The sequence below is a fragment of the Acartia tonsa genome, chromosome 5, assembly GCF_053477335.1.
Source record: "Acartia tonsa isolate MP-2025a chromosome 5, ASM5347733v1, whole genome shotgun sequence".
Classification (NCBI taxonomy): domain Eukaryota; kingdom Metazoa; phylum Arthropoda; class Copepoda; order Calanoida; family Acartiidae; genus Acartia; species Acartia tonsa.
Window position 1 is genome coordinate 30,213,511 of NC_137264.1, and position 21,678 is coordinate 30,235,188.

General features: G+C 33.6%; 1 protein-coding gene across 7 annotated transcripts; it reads right to left on the reverse strand.

Moving 5' to 3' along the window:
• Nucleotides 1-362: 362 nt before the first annotated feature.
• On the reverse strand, nucleotides 363-19,274 carry ArfGAP3 (ADP-ribosylation factor GTPase activating protein 3). Of its 7 annotated transcripts, XR_013879796.1 has the most exons (21): nucleotides 19,151-19,274; nucleotides 18,389-18,477; nucleotides 16,328-16,475; nucleotides 15,650-15,736; nucleotides 15,136-15,174; nucleotides 12,615-12,779; nucleotides 11,601-11,703; nucleotides 11,110-11,252; nucleotides 10,100-10,168; nucleotides 9,769-9,865; nucleotides 9,063-9,121; nucleotides 8,428-8,517; nucleotides 6,218-6,302; nucleotides 5,862-5,925; nucleotides 5,441-5,552; nucleotides 4,952-5,022; nucleotides 4,335-4,434; nucleotides 3,172-3,234; nucleotides 2,643-2,677; nucleotides 1,248-1,620; nucleotides 363-1,006 (listed from the first exon to the last, which is right to left on the reverse strand). XR_013879796.1 is itself a non-coding variant. In XM_080161262.1 (20 exons), coding segments are annotated over exons 1-20 (1,689 nt in total). In that variant the 5' UTR covers nucleotides 19,223-19,274; the 3' UTR covers nucleotides 363-1,619. The 7 variants fall into 7 exon arrangements, 5 of the variants coding, with proteins under 5 accessions (XP_080017388.1, XP_080017387.1, XP_080017390.1 ...); XR_013879797.1 differs by lacking the exon at nucleotides 2,643-2,677; XM_080161262.1 differs by having other exon boundaries at nucleotides 363-1,620; nucleotides 5,441-5,549.
• Between the last annotated feature and the right edge of the window lie 2,404 nt (nucleotides 19,275-21,678).

Genomic DNA, 21,678 nt, shown 5'->3' on the forward strand with positions numbered 1-21,678 from the left:
TACGATTAAAATTAATTGACAATTATTCCACCCATGGTATTATTATTTATGTAGAATCACGCTTCTAGAATTTGGCACAAGAGAATTTTATGCAAAAAAAGGAAGATTGTGTAATTCAATATTTTTCGCAGCGCGCTACTCTTCAACTAGGCTATTCCGCACGTTAAATTCCTTAGAAACAAAATAGTAAAAGAATGACAAAATGCATAAAAGCGTAGCTAAATGTGAAGTGACAAAGCATTACCTATACATGTTCAACAAATCTAGAGAGACTTTGTCAAAGAGCTTATTTGCTTATTACAGGTTACATACGGACCTAACCTAATTAAAGAAAAGGTATGTTTATAAAAACATAAGAATAATGAAAGGTAAAATCTTTATTCAAACGCAGGATTAGATTACATAATAAATAGAACTAAAACCATAGGGTCCACAGATTAAAAATAAAATAAATTTTCTTACAGTTACATCAAAATTCTTTAATATTTCATCGATTTTATAGAATTAAAATTGGAATTATGTCAGAAGGGAAAGTCCTTGATAACTTTTAAGGCTTTTGGTTAAAGACAAAAAAACAAATAATCTAGAATAACCAAGTCCCATTCAAGCACACAGATTACAGAAAAGTGCAAAAAGAACGATTTTTAGCGCGTTTACTCTAGCCACACTTTTCATTATTGGGTCTCAGTTTTTTAAAGACTTTTTGTATTTCTTATATATTTTTAGTTATCAGTGTTTAACTAATTTATACATAGAGACCCTAAATTCAAACAATAATTACAGTAAATTAAAAATGCATAATACGATATATAACATAATAAATATCAAACAACTGCAGACAAAAAATATAAAATTTTAAAAATAAAACATAAACTATAATATTACCACAGAAAAAAAACATAAAATAAATAAACAATACATAGGATAAATAGATATATATAATGTTTCTTATGTAATTATTTTATCATTTTATGTATTAACAAGTGTTGTATTTAGAAAAAGAGCACTAAAATATTTTTATAGGTATTTTATTAAGAAAGTGTGTTTATTTAAATTTCATTAAACTATTTTTTCCCCTAGATTTAAGATTAGAATGAGATTACAGGAGGGGGTGGGAGCGGTAATATGCTAATTTTTGTTTCAAAAATCAAAAATAGCCAACTTATTTGAAAATGTTTGGACAAAAGGAAAAAATACCCCCCCCCCTTTTTTTCCTGATAAGAATAAAAAAAATATTATTTTTGTACCTTGCTGTACATGATAAATAAAACATATTAATCTTAATCTAAACTAGTTGGCAACAATTTATAAGGTAGCATTTTATTAACAAATATTTCTAACTTTTATTTTATAAATAGTAAATAAAAAAAAATAATATATGCTTAAAATGAAAATTTTAATTTTGCATAAGCCCAAACTACTAAACTACAGCAAAAGCTGTTAAATTTTGATGTTTTAAAATCACTTAAATTTTTTTTACCACTGGAATTGATCATAAAAAAAACTATATGTTGGGGGGTATCTAGGTGACAAGGATGAAGTTTATGCATGAACCAACGCAGCAGCAGTAGAGCAGAGATAATAGATTTAAGCTTTGCTGTTCTAGTAGCCATAGCGGTCCTGAAATATTTAAAATTCAAACTTTTAAACTTTTAATTAATTAAACTTTATAGTGTGGTTATCCTTGATTGTTTTTCTGAATATTTAGCCTTTAAAAATGGGGACGGGCGCGCAGTCTTCCAGCTTTTGCAGGGAGCAGGTTACTCAACAACTCTTTTAAGGCAATTAGAATGAAACTTAGAAGAAAACCTTCATGTGGAAATTTAAAAAAAAATGTTGGGGGCCGACTTAATTCTTAATTAATATCTTTTCAAACCCCCTCAAGGAGATTGAATAACACCCCTGCTGAAACAGAACAAATGCCCATCCCCTTCAAAATATTATATAAAGCTCCTCCAATTATCATAATGAATACAAGGCAAAAAAAGACAGATAAACAAAAAGAAATAACACACACCATAAAGCCCAACACTTTATTAAATCCTGAAAACTTTAAATTAAATCCATAACCAAACTTTAGTGCTTTTATAACTTTTCAAACTATACAGTGCAATTAAAACTCATAAAAAGTGAAGCAATTTAAAACAATCCGGAAAAAATAATATTTTGGTCCTATTTCATAAAACTGTTAATTTAATTATGCATATTCATGATCTTATAATAGCCCTTCTTTGTATTAAATAAAGAAATGAAAACAATCAACTCCCCGTAAATGTACCCTTTTAAATAAAAAAAGCATTGAAAATCATCAACTTCAAACTTCAAAAGTCAAACTTTAACAGTTTATCACAATTTTAAAGCAGAAATCGGCTTTACAAAATATATGGTTTTCATTAGAAAAGTATCATTATTATAGAGATCTCGTATTAGAGGTATGAAATATACTTTATGTAATAGCTATCTAGAAACAGTTGATAAAATAAATTTCCACTTGATATCTTTTTATGAGAAGCTAAATATGATGTGAATGTCCTTCATACCTTAATGTCGAGATCTCTACAATAAACATACCTCTACTTATTATTTCTGTTTCAAAATTGTATATTAAAAATAACCTAAGCCATAACACTCTGTAAACTTACTATGGAGGTGGGTAGCTTGACTTTCCCTTTACTTTCTAATTTCATAAGCAAAAAAATTTATTAAAATAAAGAAGATTAAACTTTTACATAAAACAAGTAGCTGATTTATCTCCAAACATTAATATATTCCATGCTACTTTTTAATATATTTATATTTTTTACCTTAATAAAGCTTTCCATGTATCTGTGCAATTTAAGCATTAAAAAGCACATTTAAGAGATTAAAAAAATGTTCATGTTTTAAAAATAGGTAGGTATAGGTTATGCAAAAAATTCATTATATCAAAAATCCTCTAATAAACAAAGATGATAAGTATGCAATATTATGTTAATAACTTAATTATATGCTCACTCATACTACCTAACCTAGTGTGATAAACTTGGGAAATATAATATCAAACATCCAAAGAAATTGAAATTCCTTTTTTAATTAAACGCTATTCAGTATATATGGACCTACCCTCTTACTATTTTTTTAATGGATTGCCTAATGCAATGCTTCCCTGTAAAGTAATAAAAGTTTTTATACCTGAATTTGATTCATAACACCCGAAGCCATGTTAGAAAGGCGACCTGCTACTTTATTAACGCCCTAAAATTAGTGTTATTGATATATTACACATATAGATGGCCTCAGATAAAATGCAGGATCTCGCGTTCATACACGATACGATAGGGGTGCTGCAATTTTTATATATTAATTATAGCGTTTTATGACATTTGTCCAACCCTCATATAAAATTCAGGGAAGGGTCCAACACCCCCCCCCCCCCCCACCCTGTAAAATTCCCTTCTTATAAAAGGCGAAAATTAAGACCTGAAAAATGCTTCACCCTTTTCGTATTGCGTATAACTGCGTGATCCTGCATCGTCCCTTCTGTCATCATACATATATACATGCTTTAGTTCATACCTTATTCTATCCAATAATTTGTCTTATTAGTTTAATTTATATCAAGCAATGTTTAACTGGAGAAATAATATGAACATAAAATATTGCTATTTGTTTATCCAATCACCTTTGTATTTGTGTAATTACAATATTTCTATTCTATAATCAAATATGCTATGGTATCGGGAACAAAGGGACTAGGATTCTTTTCTTTCAACCCACTTTCTTTATTTCCTAATACCTACTTCCCTTTGATTACATACCAAAATAGTCAAATTTTCGACAATTTCAAGTTTGTTAAAAAAAATAAGATAAAGAAGTAAAAAATGATAGATAGGTATATAAACGAGAAAAAGTTTTTTTTTAAGTAGCGAAACTATCCTATAACTTGGGAATGTCCGTACTTCCGTCTATAAGTGGGCATACATAAGGTCTAAAGGCTCTACGCAGTCTAGGGTATCTAGGAGATCTACAATCACCGCATAACTTTTCTAATAGCAGCTAATTCTGCCTTTACAGACCTTTATAAATACAACAAGGAAAAACAAGCTTCCATTAGAAAGATTTCGGTGCTAGCTAACAACTCAATTCTGAAGCACTGATGCCCCACTCCCTCCCTAATTTTGAACAAAATTGAAATTAAGGGTAGAAGAGGGTGGGGTATCATTGCTTCAGAGTTGAATTGTAAGCAAGGACAAGGTTTTTATAATTATAATATACATGTACTTTTTTTATTGGTATATAATGATTGCTGCGCTACTTTTGGAACAAAATTATGTAGGTTGTATGACTGACAATACCTGCTTGACACTCTCCCTGACATCCTCCATATCCGGGGCCTGGATGCTGTTGTATGAATATGTACTAGAAGATCTTGACATACCACCACTCCCTGTATCCCTGAATATCATTTTAAACTAAATTTAGGCACGGATACAATAGATGAAAATTTTCAATGGTAAAATGATATAATATTTCTCTTTTATTTAATTATTTGTACAGGGGTGTATATTCTACATGGGATCCCCGGCTCAGGGGGGGGGGGGGGGGGAATAAAAAATAAGTAGTTGGAGGGGAAAAAATGTAAAAATTAAGAAAACTGAAAACATTTTTTCCATTACAAATGTAAAACTTTACGGATTTTTTGTTAACTTTCTTAAGAACAAAAATAATCAATTGTCAAGTGCAGAAAAAGAAGTTTAGAGTTTCCTTAGAGTTCCACATCGTATCTCATTCAAGTAACTACTATTTCAGATTTCTATTCCCGTTATAAACACAAACAACTTTACTTGTGATTATAAATTGATTATGTAATCACTCTTTTCAAATAATCAATAAACAATACTATTTTTATGAATCTTACATGCAAGGACAAACATATCCTAATTGTAGATAAAACTGCAGAAATTAACCTTACCTATTAAAGTACATATCTGAACTGATGGCGGTAGAACCTTGGAATCTACTCAGGTTAGCATCTTTACTATCCTACAAAAGAAGTAAACAATTGAATTGAATTAGGTAATAAATAAAAGAAATAAAATGCGCCAAGGCATTCCCCTAACTCAAATTACTTTGTCCTGCACAGGACACAAAATAAGAATATGACGTCTAGATAAACAATTTCCTAATTGGACCAATAGGAACCAATGAGAAACAATTTGACCACATTATTGGTTAGAAAATACACACATTTTTGTACGAAATGGCAGTTGAATTTATATTTCATCTACCTAGGTATTAAATAGGTCAGCAATAAACTTTTAAATAACTATTTTTAAAACAATCATAGATAAACAAAAAAAATCATTTGCTAGAAATTATATTTTAGATTGAACGTCTTATTGTGCCTCATCTACAAAGACCATCTAGGGTAATATATCTATTCCTAAAAAAGAAAACTTACTCCGTCCTGGTCTCCAAAGAACATGTCAGAAGAGATGGCTTTGGCATTTGCGAATTTTTTGCTCGCCTCCATACTTGATGATACACTTGATGTTACAGGCGCAGCACGCCTTCTGAAAATATCAACTTGTTATTATAAAATACAAAAATTTACAGTCGGTCTATATTTCAGTTCATTGATGAAGAGAAGATTTAAACATGTTTGAAGTGTAATATTCGCAAAAAATCAAAAAAATAATTAGTCTCTACGCCTCTATTTTTTTTATCACTAGAGGGTGAAATTTTATATTATTTTCTAGTTTAAATACATTAGATTAGTAGATACCTAACTTGCTTTAAATTTAGACTGCAATGTACTGTACAGACACAACCAAGTTATAGAGTAGCTGCGCTATTATGTATAAAAATACTAGAAAACTTACGTGTTTTCATTTCCCCAGTTAGAATTGCTACTTGTGGTAGATTTTCTTATGTTCTCGTTTAAATCCTGTTCACTCAATATCCATATTATTAAAACGTAATAATAGGGGGGATCAACAACTAGTTCTATCAAAATTAAAGTGGCAAAGTTGTGCTTCTTAGAGAATTTCATGTGCTTGGATGGACGGTTTTAGGCTATTTCAGGTAAAGGAAAAACACCTCCATCTTAGGTTTATATCATATTTAGAAATTCAATCAGTTACAAAATTTGAAAGAGCGCTTGTCAACATTCTTGATGTAGGACTCATATAGAGGTACATATCACTTATTAATGGTAATACTAAATATGGATAAGGTCCCTGTTCCCAGGAGGATTTGTTCTGGTTTCTGGAAGCTGGTGGACACACCTCGTCTACACGGGAGGTACGCCATGATCCAAGATCCTGAAAATTGTTTCATTACATTATGATTAGCATATCTTAAATGCAGGGGTGTATATCTCGAATAAAGATGTGGAAGGTAGAAAACCTAGAAAATATGTATGTGGGAGGGGGGTAAACAATGAATAAAATGTAGAGCACTGAAAACATTTCAATATTTTCCCCTCCTTTGGGAAAAAACTGGGGGTGGGGCGGGGTGGGGAAGGGGGGGGGGGATTGTAATACAATATTTTGCAGCCGGGGAAAAAAATATTCTTGTGCAGGATATACACAAATGCTTAAAAACTATTTTGGGGGAAAGTATCACCACCCTCCCAAGAGAAAATTTTTTTCGCTCTTCATTTTCTTATGTTGTTGTTGTTTTGGCTGCTCATAGTCAGTTTCCGGTCCGGGTAGTCATCAGTGGGGTGAGGGGGGGGCGTGGGCTTATGGTGGGGGCTCTGGAGGGGGGCGTTGGAGGGGAGGAAGGCTGGTGAAACTTGGATGGGAGGAGAGGAAGGCAGCTACATGGGTGGGATTTTGCCAGAGGTCCATAGGAGTAAGATTTGTAGGATTATTTGGGCATGAAAAGAGGTGCTGGACTGTTTCTGGGGTAGGATTAACAGGACAGGATGGGCAGTTGGGGGTAAGAGAAGCGTTGATGGAATGGAGGTAGCTTTGGAGTTTAGGACAATAGTTGGATCTTAATTGGGAGAGGATGGTTCTGTAGTGCCTGGGGAGTTGGATTTCGGAGGGGTTGATGTCAGGGGGAGCTTGATTAAGGACAGGATTAGGGGGGTAAGAATTTATGGCTTGGGTGACAGCTGAGGTGTGGAGTCTGGAGATTGTGGATTTGTAGTTTGTGGGAAGGAGGGTGTTGTCGGGGGAAAGAAAAGGTTGGAGAGTAGGAAGGAACATGGATTGAAGGGTGGATTTTTTGGATCTAGGGCCAGGGGGGGTTGTGACGTTGTGGAAGGATGGGTGGGAGGGGCGGAGGGAGGAGGCCAGGTATTGGGAACAAAGAAGGGAAAGGTGGTTCCGTACTGGTAGGATTTTGGTTTCTTGGTGGAGGTGGCTGATGGGAGATTTTTTAGTGGAACCAGTACAGATGCGGAGGGCTTGGTTTTGGAGGATTTGGAGTTTGTCAATGTTGTTTTAGGAGGTGTAAGGGAACCAAACAGGACAGGCATAGGTGGTGATGGGGCGGAGGAGGGTGTTGTAGGTGGTGAGGAGAGTCTCCTTCTGGTGGCCCCATTTGGTGCCAGCTAGACATTTGAGGATTCTAAGGCGGGAGGAAATTTTTGAGGAAATGGTGGAGACATGGGAACTGAAATTGAAAAAGGTGTCAAAGGTTACTCCAAGGATTTTAGGGGTTTTCTCAAGGGGAAGGGTGGAGCCGTTGATTTGGACTTGAGGATGGAGGTTGGATTGGTGCTTGCGGTCAGAAGTGAAGAGGGTGACAGTGGATTTGTTGGGAGCTATGGAGAGGCCGTTGGTGGAGGCCCAGTCAGCGATTGAGGAGAGGTGGGAGTTGATGGATTCAACTGACTGGGGGATGTTAGGGGAGGAGTGGAAGGAGTTAAGGTCGTCGGCATAGGAGGAGGTGTGGGCAGGGGGAATGTGGGGGGCATCTGCTATGTAGAAGTTGAAGAGGACTGGGGAGATAACAGAGCCTTGGGGGACGCCAGTGTGGACAATTTTAGGAGAGGCATTGGTGTTTTGATAGGAACAGAAAGCCATCCTGCCACGCAAGTAGCAGGATAGCCATCTAATGATGTTGGGATGAAGGTTGGAGGAGGAGATTTTTTGGAGAAGGAGGTGGATGGGAATGCAGTCAAATGCTTTGGAAAGGTCGATGGAGGCAACAGTTGTGCGGCTGGGGGGGAGGTTTTGATTGAAGCCATTGGCAATGGTGGTGGAAAGGTTGAGGAGGGAGGAGGTGGTGGAGTGGAGGGGTTTAAAGCCGTGTTGTGAGGGGTGGGTGGAGAGGGATTGTTTAAGGTAGGGGAGGAGTAGGCGTTCAAGGACTTTTGCTGCAGGACAGAGGAGGGAGATTGGGCGGTAGGAGGTGGAAAACTTCCAATAAATGGTTAGGTGATCGACTCCCCAACCCCTCAAAATGCTCTTTCAACCATGAATAATCTTTTACCTCTTTTTCAGCATCAACAATTTCGAAATCATCAAAGAATTCATCCTTTGCACTGCTGGCCTTTGAGCTGATGCTGTTGGTCGGCTCCTCCTGGAATATAATCAGTCAATTTAAGCCACATTTGTCTATAAGTTAAAAATTAATTTAGATAATACCTACCTATGATTCTATCGATTTTTTAGGAATAAAACATTTTAATTTAAGTTTATAACTTTATAGATAAGTTGAATAAAATAGAGCAGATACAAATAATATCAAAACTGCAATCCTATTATTCAAAAATTAAGGTTTAGTTTATCTTATTTTAGGGAAACTTGAGTCAGTTACCAAAATGGCCTTTGTCTATTTCATTCTGTAATTACAGTCTTAGATTGGTTTTAGGCTATAGCTTCTCCCTCAAAAATTTAGAATACCGAGTCCCTGGATGCAAGGGGCGAAGCCACAAGTAGTTTTTCTAATCTAAAGGGGAAGTTTTAGAATTAATTTGAGAGCAAGATATCTTCATAATTGAATGTGTACTGTATTTGCATATTAGATTGAACCAGAAAGAATCTGAATTCAAAAACATCATGCATTAAAATTTCAATGCTTTTTCATGGATAATTTTTAACAAAAATTATTAGTCAAAAAGTCACCTGTACTATTTCTCCCATATTGGACAACAAGCTGTGTGAATTAGAACCACCTCCAAAACCTATAAAAACAAAAATAGTTAGGTAGGTACCTACGGAATCAAATATCTAAAAACTCATTTCGCAATTAAGATTAGATACAATACTCAAAGTTTGTCAAATCAATTTTGTTTTCTAAATTATGTTTTAACTCGGTTATTAAAATAATAGTTATTTCTCGCATCGTATTATAAACGGCTTTCCGTGGATATAGAATGTACAATTATGAGATTAAAACTATTTTTTTTAGCCCCGAGGTGCCGAAGGCACCGGCTAGAAAACTGGTTTTAATCTTATGATTGTACATTTTTATATTCGTAGAAAGCTGGATATAATACGATGCTAGATATAGTTTTTTCGTATGGATGAGAACCGGTTCCTATCCGCCGGATTCGAATATATACGAGAAATAGGTTTATTTGTTCTCCAGAACGTATTGTGTTCTCTATTTTACGGAAGCTTCATATAGGTGTCGAGATGGATCAAGATATTTCAAATTTGAGTCTAGGGATAGTTTTATGCTATTTTATACTTTTCTTCCTCTTCAAATCCTACACAACATGCTAAATACACGGGTTCATAACTATAAAATAGAACTTTTGCAATGCCTGCCCAGGTAGTTTTTTTCAGATAAATACTGATTAGAGACCATAAGAAAAGTTGTGATTACCTCCGAATCCCATGCCAAGGCGTTCAAGTTGGGCAGCTTTTACAGGATCTGTTTTCTTCAACTTCTCTGCTTCTCTCTGCTGGTTTAGTGATAGATCCTTCATTAAAAATAAATATATGTGTAAAATATTGCCAATTTATTTATATTTAGTAGTGGAAAACAAGCCAAACTAACTTTCAAAAATACCTTTATTTGGAGATTATTTTGTGATAGGTTCGGTTAAGTAAATAATAAAAAACGAATAATTTTCATCATCATAAGTAATCAATGAATGAGCTGAATCATAACAATGGAGAGGGATGCTCCCCATTGTTTTTTATAATTGATGTACCTGGTATGCAAGTCTCATGTTGGCAACTGTCTTAGCCTCTTCCTCTGGATTAGTTGCTGGCTGCGCAACCTTTAATATTTGCAAGTATTAGCATTTCTTGTTTAAATTAGGTTAGGTAGCTAAAATGATTGATAGTTCGAATGTACTCACAGAAACAGAGGGTAAAACCGGCAATACATAAGGTTTGATAAAAGGGGAGGTAGGTTGTGCTAAAATTCCGTACCGGTGTGAGTTTTAAGGCTTAAAAACAGTAGGTGGTAGAACGATAATATTTGTCTATGGTTCTATTCAATTATTAAGCCTTAAAACTAACACCTTTACGGAACTTTAGCACAACCTATCTCCCTCTTAGGGTAGGTCAAAGATGAGACACCTGTCAAAATCAAGCAAGGGTTTACTTTTATCGAATAAGCATAAGTTAGATATTGTGTCTGATGTGTAATTTTAAAATTATCTTAAAGCTGGACATAAAATTTATCCTAGCATTGTAACTCAACCATTACACAAAAGTACTAGCTGATAAAGCAACAATTTTCAATCCCTTTTGAAGTAATATTCTACAAAATTAAGTAGGTAGGTAGGTAATTCCCCCACATTTTTTCTTACTTTTTTCTTTCGATTTCCCTCCCCCAATATCATCAAGTGTGACTTCAGGTATCTGGGGGCAGTAACCGCTAGTTTTAGATAAAATATCATATACCTACCCTTTATATAAAGTAGTAGGCTTTTGGTCTGTAGCAAAGGATCTCGCTAACCGCTGAACTGATATAGTTCTCCTTTACAGTGAAGCTTCTCAGGTCCAGGGAAGATTATTAACTATTTTTTGGGAGTTTATCTCCACCCTCCCAATTAAAAATGCCCCCCCCCCCCCAAAAAAAAAAGAATATTTCTTTTTTACTTTCCATTTCAAACTCAAATTAAAAATGGGGAGGGTCGTTTTTCTACCTCCCACCTTAAGTTTTCCTTAAGGCTTCGAGGAGCGTATATAGTATTAATATATCTTAATTTACCTTAACTTCCATTCTGGAGCTAGCAATCTTGTCAGCCATTTCTGCCTCCGCCTCAATCTCTGCAAAGTTCTTGGTGGCCTTGGTGGCTCCCAGGCCCTTCTTAGCACCCAGACCACCCTTCTTGGGGGCTGGCTTCCTTCCTCCTACAAAAAAGTAATTGTAATTTCAAGAATAGTACAGTAAGAAAGGATTAATGCGTAGGTACCCACTAAATTCGTGTATTTTTGTCCTTTATTTTCGTCGCCTTTTTTTGATTACTTAAAGCATTTAGATGGTAAACTGTTAACAAATGGCTATAAACTAATCCAACATATGGTAAAAAGTAAAATTCTTAAATCTATTTAGATTCAGGTCCCAAAAAAAATTACCTAAGAATTGTTGAATTCTAAATGTACATAACAAGGAGTTTTTTCTTCTAGGGTCAGAACCGGTTTATATCTGCGACTTACATATGTACATATAAATGTATACAATAAAAAAGAAATATATACCAATAGTTGACTTTTTGACAGCTGCAGGGGCAGGTTTAGCATCCTCTGGTGGTGAGGTTGATAGGGCCAACTCGACATTGGGGGCTCCGTCACAATCAACATTCTAAATATAATAAATTGTTGGTGATTTAAGATCTCGCTAACCTCTGAACAGATTAAATTCTCCGTTTTAACGAATTTTTTTTATCTAGTTCCTTGGATAGTTTGAAGCTATTTTATTTTATAAATTTCATGCCTTTAAATGATTTACAGCTATTTTCTGCCCTCTCCATCAAAAACCCTTTTAAGTGTTTCAAGTCTTTTTTCTCAAAAACTTAACTTTTAAAACCTTCAAAAGTCAATACCTATGTAACAGACTTAGGGAAAAAAAAATTTGATTTTAGGTAGGAGCCTGAACCGTTATTTTCAGAGCCGCAACAAAACCAAAATGCACCACAACAGTTACATAGTTTTAATAATCATAGCTAATCTATTTATTCTAGGTACCTATAGAAATGATGATTAAGTAACAAGCTTTCTCGTATTCATTCGAATCCGGTGGATAGGAACCGGTTCTCATCCATACGAAAAAACTATGTCTAGCATTGTATTATATCCAGCTTTATACGAATATAAAAATGTACAATCATAAGATTAAAACCAGCTTTTTTAGCCCATGCCTTCGGCACCTCGGGGCTAAAAAAACTGGTTTTAATCGAATAATTGTTCATTCTATATCCGCGGAAAGCTGTTTATAATACGATGCGAGAAACAACTATTAAAATGATTGAAAAAGTAAAGTACGGGTGTGTGTGTTAAATTTGTATAAAGGTTAACATCAGGGAAACAGGGAAAGAACAATGGACGTTAAATTCATAATTATAGTGTTAAAAACTTGTTTTCGTTGCCTTTAATTAAAGAGGAGAAGAAAGGCATATGGACTGAAAATATACCAATATTAAATGCTCTAACATCCTTCCTGCAACATCTATATACCTTTAACTTGGAAGGATAAAACAAAGATTCGCAACCTACCTTATTTCCGTTCTGTGCAGGTTTAACCGCCACAGCTGCAGTTGGTATGACGTCATCCTGAACAGCTGAGAGAGCAGCTGACTGCTCGTGAGTGCTAAAGAAGTCATCTTCCTTCGGCTTTTCTTCAGAAGTGTCCGCGGCGGAATCTCCAGTGTCTATGTGCAACTGAAAGTAAAGAAAAGGGTTAACATAGGAGAATTCTCGTTCCAGATCCTGTTCTGAAATTAAAGTGTTTAGTTCAGTTCTGGACAAAGCGGGGGAGGGTGATTGTGTCAGTTCCACTAGTTGAAATCAACAAAAAGGAATTCTAAAAAAAACTGAGATTCTGTTAGCAAGTTGTATTCAAGTACCTAGTAAAATTTGGAATTTTGGAAAACAGTGCCTCATTTTCTTTATTGTTTCAAATTTTTTCTTTAAATTGGGTATCCACAAGCAAAAAGTAAATTTTTAAAAAATAATCTCCGTAAATGTCAACTTATTGACCTAATCTTTTGTATTTAGGTATGAGAGAGGCAATAGTGAGCTGAGAGGACTTCTTGGTAGTACAGATACTCTACATTTCTGTATGAACGTTAGTATAAAATTTATGATTGCCTCTTAAATTATAAAATTAACTTATCGACAAAAATGTAAAATTATTAAGTCAAAAGATCACTGTTCCTATTTTAAGCTAAAAGTATTTGTTAGTTTCTGAATTCTTATTCTATGTTTCATAGCTTAATTTTGTAGCACATTTAATAGGTAAAAAAAATTATATCTGTTTATATAGTTTATATATAGTTTAAGAGGCAAGCATAAATTTTTTAGGTACTATCGTTCATTCATTCAAGAGAATTGTAGAGTATCTGTACTACCAAGAAATCATCTCACTATTGCCTCTCTCATACCTAAATACATTTTTGAATTAAAAATGTTGCTTTCTGAAAATAAGTCTTTTTTGTTGTAAATTCCAATATTTTAATGCTGTGTGTACGTACAGGCATTAAAAAAAAAAAATAAGAAGTTTCATGAGAAATAGTTGTGATTTAGGGTTTTTTTGGAGGCGAAAGCAGCATTTTTTTCAAGGTGGACTTTTGTTAAGGATTTTTGTTGACTTTTATTGGTGGTTAAAACCGGTCAAAACCATGTGGTTTTAACTGCCCTAGACTTTTCCTGCCAACCCTGGATAATTGAGAACTGTCTAATTTGGCGTAAAGAGGTAAAAAAATTCGGCGGAAAAGGCGGTTTTCGGCGGAAGCGGCGGTTCCGCCGCCATTTATTCACAGTTCCATATTGTTCTCCACAAAAGCAACTGCTGTGCTGAATTTTAGAGTTATAACTCTTTTATGGGCTGAGATCATGCACGTTTTACCTTTCGGTTCAAAAAGTGGCACATCCGCCTCCTCCCTTTTTTAAATTTCTTCACAGTTTTATTTTTTAATGTAGCCATTAAGTGTAAAAAGATAGAAAAAAAACACTAGAAAATTAAAAAATAAAACACAACAGACAAAAACAAATCAAAACAAAAAAAAATATTTTAATTGTGCATTTTTATTGCTATTTTCAGATACCTATTTATTTCATTAGTGACTGCTATAAGCAGGGTGTCGTAGCCGTATGATTTTGATGCGGCTCCGGCTCCGGCTCCTACCTTAAAATTAATATATAAATTTTTTTTCATTATTGAATTTGATAAAATAAAATAAATAATATAAAATATTTTGCTTTTATTTGATTAAAGCTATATAAAAGTAGAAGGATGTGTGTCTATGTGTTAAGTAACAATAGTTTTTCAGTTTATTATATGGAAATAGACCGTTGCCAAATTATAATATTACTTTAAAAAATCATTTTTAGCTAGTCCGGAGCCGGAGCCGTTTCTAACGAAAAATACGGCTCTGGCTCCACAAAAAATGTTGCTGCTCCCGGCTCCCGGCTCCGGCTCCGGAACCCTGGCTATAAGAGAGAAAAAAAATAATAATTCTGGGAATCTTGCTCTAAATGTGGAGGATTTAGTGAAACAATAAGCAATTAACAAAATACAAGTACAAAAGAAATAAACTAGTATTGCAAAATTGAATATCTAAATAAACTTTTTGTACTTTATATACTCCAACATATGCTTTGTTTATGTGTGTGTGTTGGGGGGGGGGGGGGGGGGGGGGAGTTTTTTCTCAAACTATTATAAATTACCCTTTTGATATTGCTTTAAAAATTGATAGAAATATTATTTTTGAAGTAGATTAGGTACTAGTATAAAATTCCGTGTTTAGATAAAATATCAATTAGACCTATAATAATTTTTTTGTATTAGGTATAAGAAATTGTTTAAAATAAAACAAACAAAACAAAGAAAGTGTTTTATTTTACCTTAAATTTTAATACTTATCTAACTATAAATTACCTACTTAAAATCAAATAGGTATTTTATTAATTTTTAGTTAGTTAAGTAAGTAAGTAAGAGATAAATACAAAAAGTTTAAAAGTTGTAAGGGTTCAAAACTAATTAAAATTAAAGCAACTCTATCCAAACCAAACTTACACTTTGTTCTATCCTTTTCTCTATTTCATCTGGCCATAGCTAAATTAAGATCATGAATCAATTCATAGTAAAAAAAATCTTGGTATTTTGTGTGTTTTAGAGGTTTAGGGTAAAATCATAAAGTATTCCTCTGTAAAAAAAGAACAGTAACTTTGAAACTGAAAATAATAGAGAAATATGCAAAAGACAAGATAAGTAAACTAAACTGTTCTTTAGATATATACCTAGGTATTTATCTGTTCTTAAACTTTCATTAAAAAAAATAATCATATCGACCCCCTCCTCATGAAAAATAAATTGATGGGTACCCTCGACTTCACTCATATGATGAAGCCCCTAGAGGTCAGAGCCGAAGCAACTATTTCTTATGATATTGGTTGCTTTCTGATATGAGCCAATTTGACATTATGCTATTGACTGCTAACTCGTGCATCCAGAGCAGCATTTTGTCTCAAAAAGGAACAATCTTTCATTTCATACAACTATTCCATTGAATAATAGTAGATTGTCTCACCTTTGTACCATGAAGACGCATAGCTTGTGCAGCTGACTGATGAAGCTTCTCTCTGTACAGCTGAGCGGCACGGCTGTTATATTTCACCTGAAATATAAAAACTCTCCTATTATCTGGATTTAAGAAAAAATAAGTACCTTACAAATTGAAAATAAAATACCTACCTAGGTACACAGGGGCCGTGATGCAGTTTTTGTCGGGGTAAAACTGGTTTAGAGATGTAATCATTAGATGGACTATTTAAACTTATGGCAATCATATTTCATGCTGAATATTTTAACTCTATAGGTATTGCTGTAAATATCAAGTGGGGAATTCAATGTCTGTTAGCTTTATAAACAATCCTTACTTTACTTCAATATTTACAATCTAGACTATGAGAAATACTTCAAGTTTTGAATCCCATTACAAGCGGATGAACTTGGGACCTTGGGTTCTCTAGATTATCACTTAAAATCGAAGGAGAATCCATGAGAAATATTGTTGCACTCTCATTATCTTACATGTGTGATTCCTTTATGTGTATAATATCCATTGAGAGAGGGAACAATGGGCTGTTTATTACACTAGTCCCCAAAGTTTTATTAATTTATAACGTTTTCTTATTCGTCACCATAACAAATTGGAGGACTTCAATTTATCGGCTATTGTCTTTTCCCTTTAGGTCCATGATAATACCTGAGTATCAGATGTAGCACAGTTGTGAGAGCGGAAGAATGTGAGGGCCTTGGCGTTTCCACCCAGCTGCATCTGTCTCAACTGCTGCCAGCTCCAGTTGGTGTCCAGGTTGGTAGACCTTATGAAAGTCAGGTGGACACCTAGCGACCTAAAATATGAAATGATAAAATAATAATTTCTTGTTTTTCCAAACTTAATTAATGTCTGCCATTAATTTTTTTTTGTTTAAAATGACTAGGGTAAAGCGGGGCGATCTCGGTTTTGAGGTGAAGTCGGTATTTTTTTGACCACCTTCATTAAATGACATTTTTCTCCATGTTCTAATCGACTGACAGAAAAAAACATAATATCAAATTTGTTCCTTATTAAATTGCCTACAAAAAAGTATAAAATGAAATTTTTGTGAGATGAATTTTTAGGGTACTTATTGGGTCTTAAAGTCGGACGACAAAAAAAATTTTTTTCGATTTTTTTGCTTCGGTCGGAAAAACGGTAAGTTGGACAAAAATTGGTAAGAGCTAGAGCTTAGACGTCTTCAGGGGACTTATTAAGAATCTAATAGGCTATCCATTTCCGTTTAAAACTTTAAAAAAGCTTGTATAGTTTTTTCTTAAATCGACTAAAAGTGAAGCGGGGCGAATTCGGTTTTTTCACTTTTTATACTAACTTTTTCAATTTTATATAAAAAAGTTAAATTTTCGAGAGAAAAAAGTCAAATTTCTCGTAATTAGAAAAAATATATTTTTTTTTGTAGAAAAAATTGTCCGATCTTCATAATTTTTTTTGTGAATGCTCTTTATTACATTTAGCAACTTTAACCTTTAGGGCATGCTGTAATTAAATCATTATGTCATAGGTTTTTTTAAGCTGGAAAATCGACCACAGATTTTGCCAAACTTTTCTCTTTTTTTCAACTTGATTTTTTTAGAAAATTTTGCTAATAGAACTAATTTTTTTTTGGCCAAATCTATTCAAAATTGCCTGAATTTTAAGGATCAGGCCTTTAAAGTCATAAAAAGTTATTTTTTCTAGTAGTATTTTTATGTTTTTTATCAAAAAAAATTTCGAAAAAAAAGTCAAATTTCGCGTACTTCGGAAAAATTATTTTTTTTTTGTAGAAAAAATTTACCTATCTTAATAAAAATTTTTGTGCATACTCTTTTTTACATTTAGCAACTTTTACCTTTCGGGCATGCTGTAATAAAATCAATACGTCATCGATTTTTCGAAGCTTGAAAATGCCCTACCGACTTCGCCTCAAGGCGGGGCGAAGTCGGTGCCGTTTTAGAGATCAATTTTGACAAACTTCCCAAAGTCCTAGGTTTACGTCCTTTTAGGACCTGATCGACTTTTCCGAGATCTTTCTGCTGGTCTTGGTCCCATTTAAAAAAAATAATTTTTACGATTTGCAGGTTCAAAAAACCGAAAAAAACACCGAGTTCGCCCCGCTTTACCCTATCTTTACTTTGTGTAAATATAAATCATATTTTTATTGATGCATACTATACCTACCCGCATTTTTTTAATAAACAATAATATGTATAACAAGTATAATCAAATTAAGTGGTTAAATTCACATGGATCTAAGAAAAACAAAATTTAGGTAAATTTATAAAAAGCCAAAATTGCCCTATTTAAGTATTAATAGATTATATACCTAAAGGCATCAGATTTTAGACGAACAAAATTACGAACTTTAAATCTAAACGGCTGAAACTTGTATTAATTATGTTTGCACATCATTTAGACTGACAAAAAAAGACTAAAATAATCTAGAATAGCCAATCCTTAATAATGCAGTTATCTCCCAGTGCACATAAATGCGCGAAATAAGGCCAATTACACGCGTGCTTTCGAGCTCTCCCTGTGCATCACTGGATCTTAGCAATTCTAGATTATTTATAAGCCATCTAATAAGCAACTTTTAACGATCGATATATGGTAATAAAATGTACGTTCAGCCGTTTGGTAGCTAGTATAGCCGATGTGTAATTTTTATAGATAATCGATCCCAGGAATAGTTACCTACCGTGAACTAGATTAGATTTTATTGTAAGTTACCTATGAATTCCAGAGCAATCAATGCAAATAAAGATTCCATATGTGATACTCGCCCATGTCGGGTTCTTGGAACCACAATCAAAACAGACCTAGGTTGGTAAGAATTTTTAAAAAATTATTATTTTAAATCTTACCTACCAAATCCTTATAAAAAAGGACGTTTGTCTGTGTGTTCTGAAGGATCTCGCTGACCTTTACAGGGAAGCTTCTCATAGGGACTGAAGGTTTATAACTACATCAAGGGAGGGGAGAGTCCACCCCCCTTTTTTAATTTAAGTTTTAAAAAAAAGAGTTGTAACCCCCCCCCCCACATAAAACAATTATTTAAATCTAAAATAAAAACTAGGTTATCCCCTCTCCTGAAGTACCCCTAGAGGCCTCTAGAGGCGTAGCGGCTGGTTTATTCATAAGTTACTGGGGTATAATTGTATTTGTATTACTTTACTAGGGATAAGCAGAAAAATAGCCTAATACGATCTCAAGACTTGGATCTCGTTAAAGATTTCCTAAAATGGAAAACTTAATCCTTTTATTAATTCTCGAAATCTTATAGTGTAAACAAAAAATATTTTCATCTTATTACAGATTTAGAAGTAATGATTAAGTCACGTAAAATTTATATTGCTATATGATTTCTTAATTGTACCAAACTGTTACAGTAATCTTCAGGCAAGTTGGGACAAATTTTAACATGCTTTATAAAAAGGCATACGGACTGACCTTAATAAAAGAAAATCTCCACTTTTAATGAAAATTATGTACCTTATTTGGGGCAGCAGCCCTCAGGCGTTTGAAGATTGCGTGGATATCTGACTTAGATGGCCCGTCAGTCATGACGATTTTCTTTCTTGTTAGTTAAACAAAATAAAGATTTATCTAAATCTGAAAAAAAATGAAAATTATTTTGCATACCAAATAGTTAGGTATGGCCATGTTACTTTAGATATGAAAAATTGCGGGTAATGTGATAAATTTAATTTTGCAAAAATACACAGATATTATATATGATCATTTCCAAGTTTAAGGCCGTTACCAAGATCGCGAAAGCCATAAATATTCGAAGTACAAAAATAGAATCTTATTTTTAGGAGCTTTGAAATAGTTTTAGTAAAAGGTGTTCGAATATAGGATACCATATATAAATGTGAATAAAATATTTAATTTGGGGAAATATATAGCTCTAGCCGCGTAAAAAACAGCATAATAATTTAAAAGTAGGACAATTTCTTAAATCTTCATCAAAAATATTATAAATTGCTAAATATATTAAGATTTAATTAAAATTTCAATCAACAGTAGCATATTTTTAATAAAATAAGCAAAATTGTACTTTCATAATTTTAGTGTTAGCCACGTACTTAAGTTACAAAAATTAACAATAATAAAGTCACATTTATATACTTAATTTAATGAACTTTGTTCACGCAACATTTAATATACATTATAATTATCTTAAAAACACTAAAAAGTCCTAAAAAATATTCATTTGTTTTTAAAATGTACCAAAATTGTATGAGTTTGTTTGGAGAGTGGTGATTATGTTCAATATAATTTTTGTCTGCTGTTTTTTCTCGAGTAAACGTACACGTCACCTTTCCAAACGTCAATCTAAAAAGTAAATGTCGTCTTTGCTGTTAGAGGATTTTTAATCATATAAGGTCCAGAACGTTTTATAAAAAAAATCCTAACAGGATGTGTGTTTGTACTGACCGACCTTGCTAACAGCTCTAAAAGTATTGCATAACTTTTCATTGATGCTTCTTATAGATCAGGGGATAGTCAGAAAAAAAGATTTAATTTGATTTTTTATGTATTTAAAAGGAAAAAAATCAATTCCTATTTATGTATACAATACATCCAATAATATAAAGTAGTAAGGTTTTTTTTTGACTGAATCTAATGATCTTGGAAATTTCTGGATTGTATTCTTTAGGGAAGACTTTTAAATGTCTTGGGATTGTTTTAGGCCATTTTCCTGATATCTCCCGTCCTCCATATAGCCTTTTGTCTGTTATATAATGTAACACAATACCAAAAAATCAGAAACACAAATTATTTCTATGGCACAGCTTTTCCGTTCCTTCAATGTTATATTATTTTAATGCTAGCGGTTTTTTGGGGAGGGGGAGGGTGGCATTTTTTCAGGGAGCAATTTCTCTTGAGATATTTGTGGAACCCTCCTCCAAAATAGTTGTAAAGTTTTCCAGGACCTATGAGAAGCTACACTGGAAAAGAAAACATATACATAGGTTCAAAGTTTAGCGAATTCCGTCATTACATACAGACATAAATCCTGTTAAATACCCTATAAGCTAGCTTTGTGGCTTTTGGCAATAATTTATTGTTGTTTTATATTTTACTAGCGGCTACGCCCCTAGAGGCCTCTAGTGGCACTTTAAATGTTTTTGTTTGTTAAAGTTAATTTTTTATGTACGATACCACCTTATTTTACGTTGAAGTCTCCCCTAAATTTTAAAAAATTTCGATTTTTTTGTCATTTCTCTTGGGAGGGTGGTGGTACCCTCCCCCAAAATAGTTATAAACCTTCCCGGGACTTATGAGAACCCGATCGGTTCAGCGGTTAGCGAGATCCTTCGGTACAGACACACCGACACACAGACAGACACACAGACAGACAAACATCCTGTTACTTTAGTATAAGGATTGGTTGGTATTATTATTATCCCCTCCCCGCTCTCCTCGCTTGGATGTCCATTCAATAATTTTTTATAGCACCATTTATGAAAAGTTTTTATGTTAGGCTCTCATTGTTAGCAAAGTAAATATCGAGTAATAAATATGATTTCTTGTGTGGAGTGTGATTATGTCAAATTTATTATATTACAAATATATTCTTGCTGTTTCTCATGACCAGAGTAAATATACGTTTTATTATGAAAATTAAGGATATTTTAATCTACATTCTACATTTAATTTCCTAATCTCCTAATTTTGAATACTAGCAAACATGTTTAACTCCAGACACTTTCATTGGAAACCAATGTCATGTATTAAAAAATTCTGAACGTACGATAAATATAAATTACAAAATTCATGGAATTAGATTTACGTGTGTACATATGAAAATGTTATCTATAATACAAAGTAGAACGATGTCTGTCTGTCTGTCTGTCCGTCTGTCCGTCTGTCTGTCCGTCTGAAGCTTAAGATCTCAGTAACCACTGAACCGATTGGGCTCTACTCTTCAGGGAATATACCTACTGGTCCTGTGATGGTTTTAAGCTATTTTCTTGGGGGGTGGGAAACCCTTAACCCCCCCAAAAAATGAA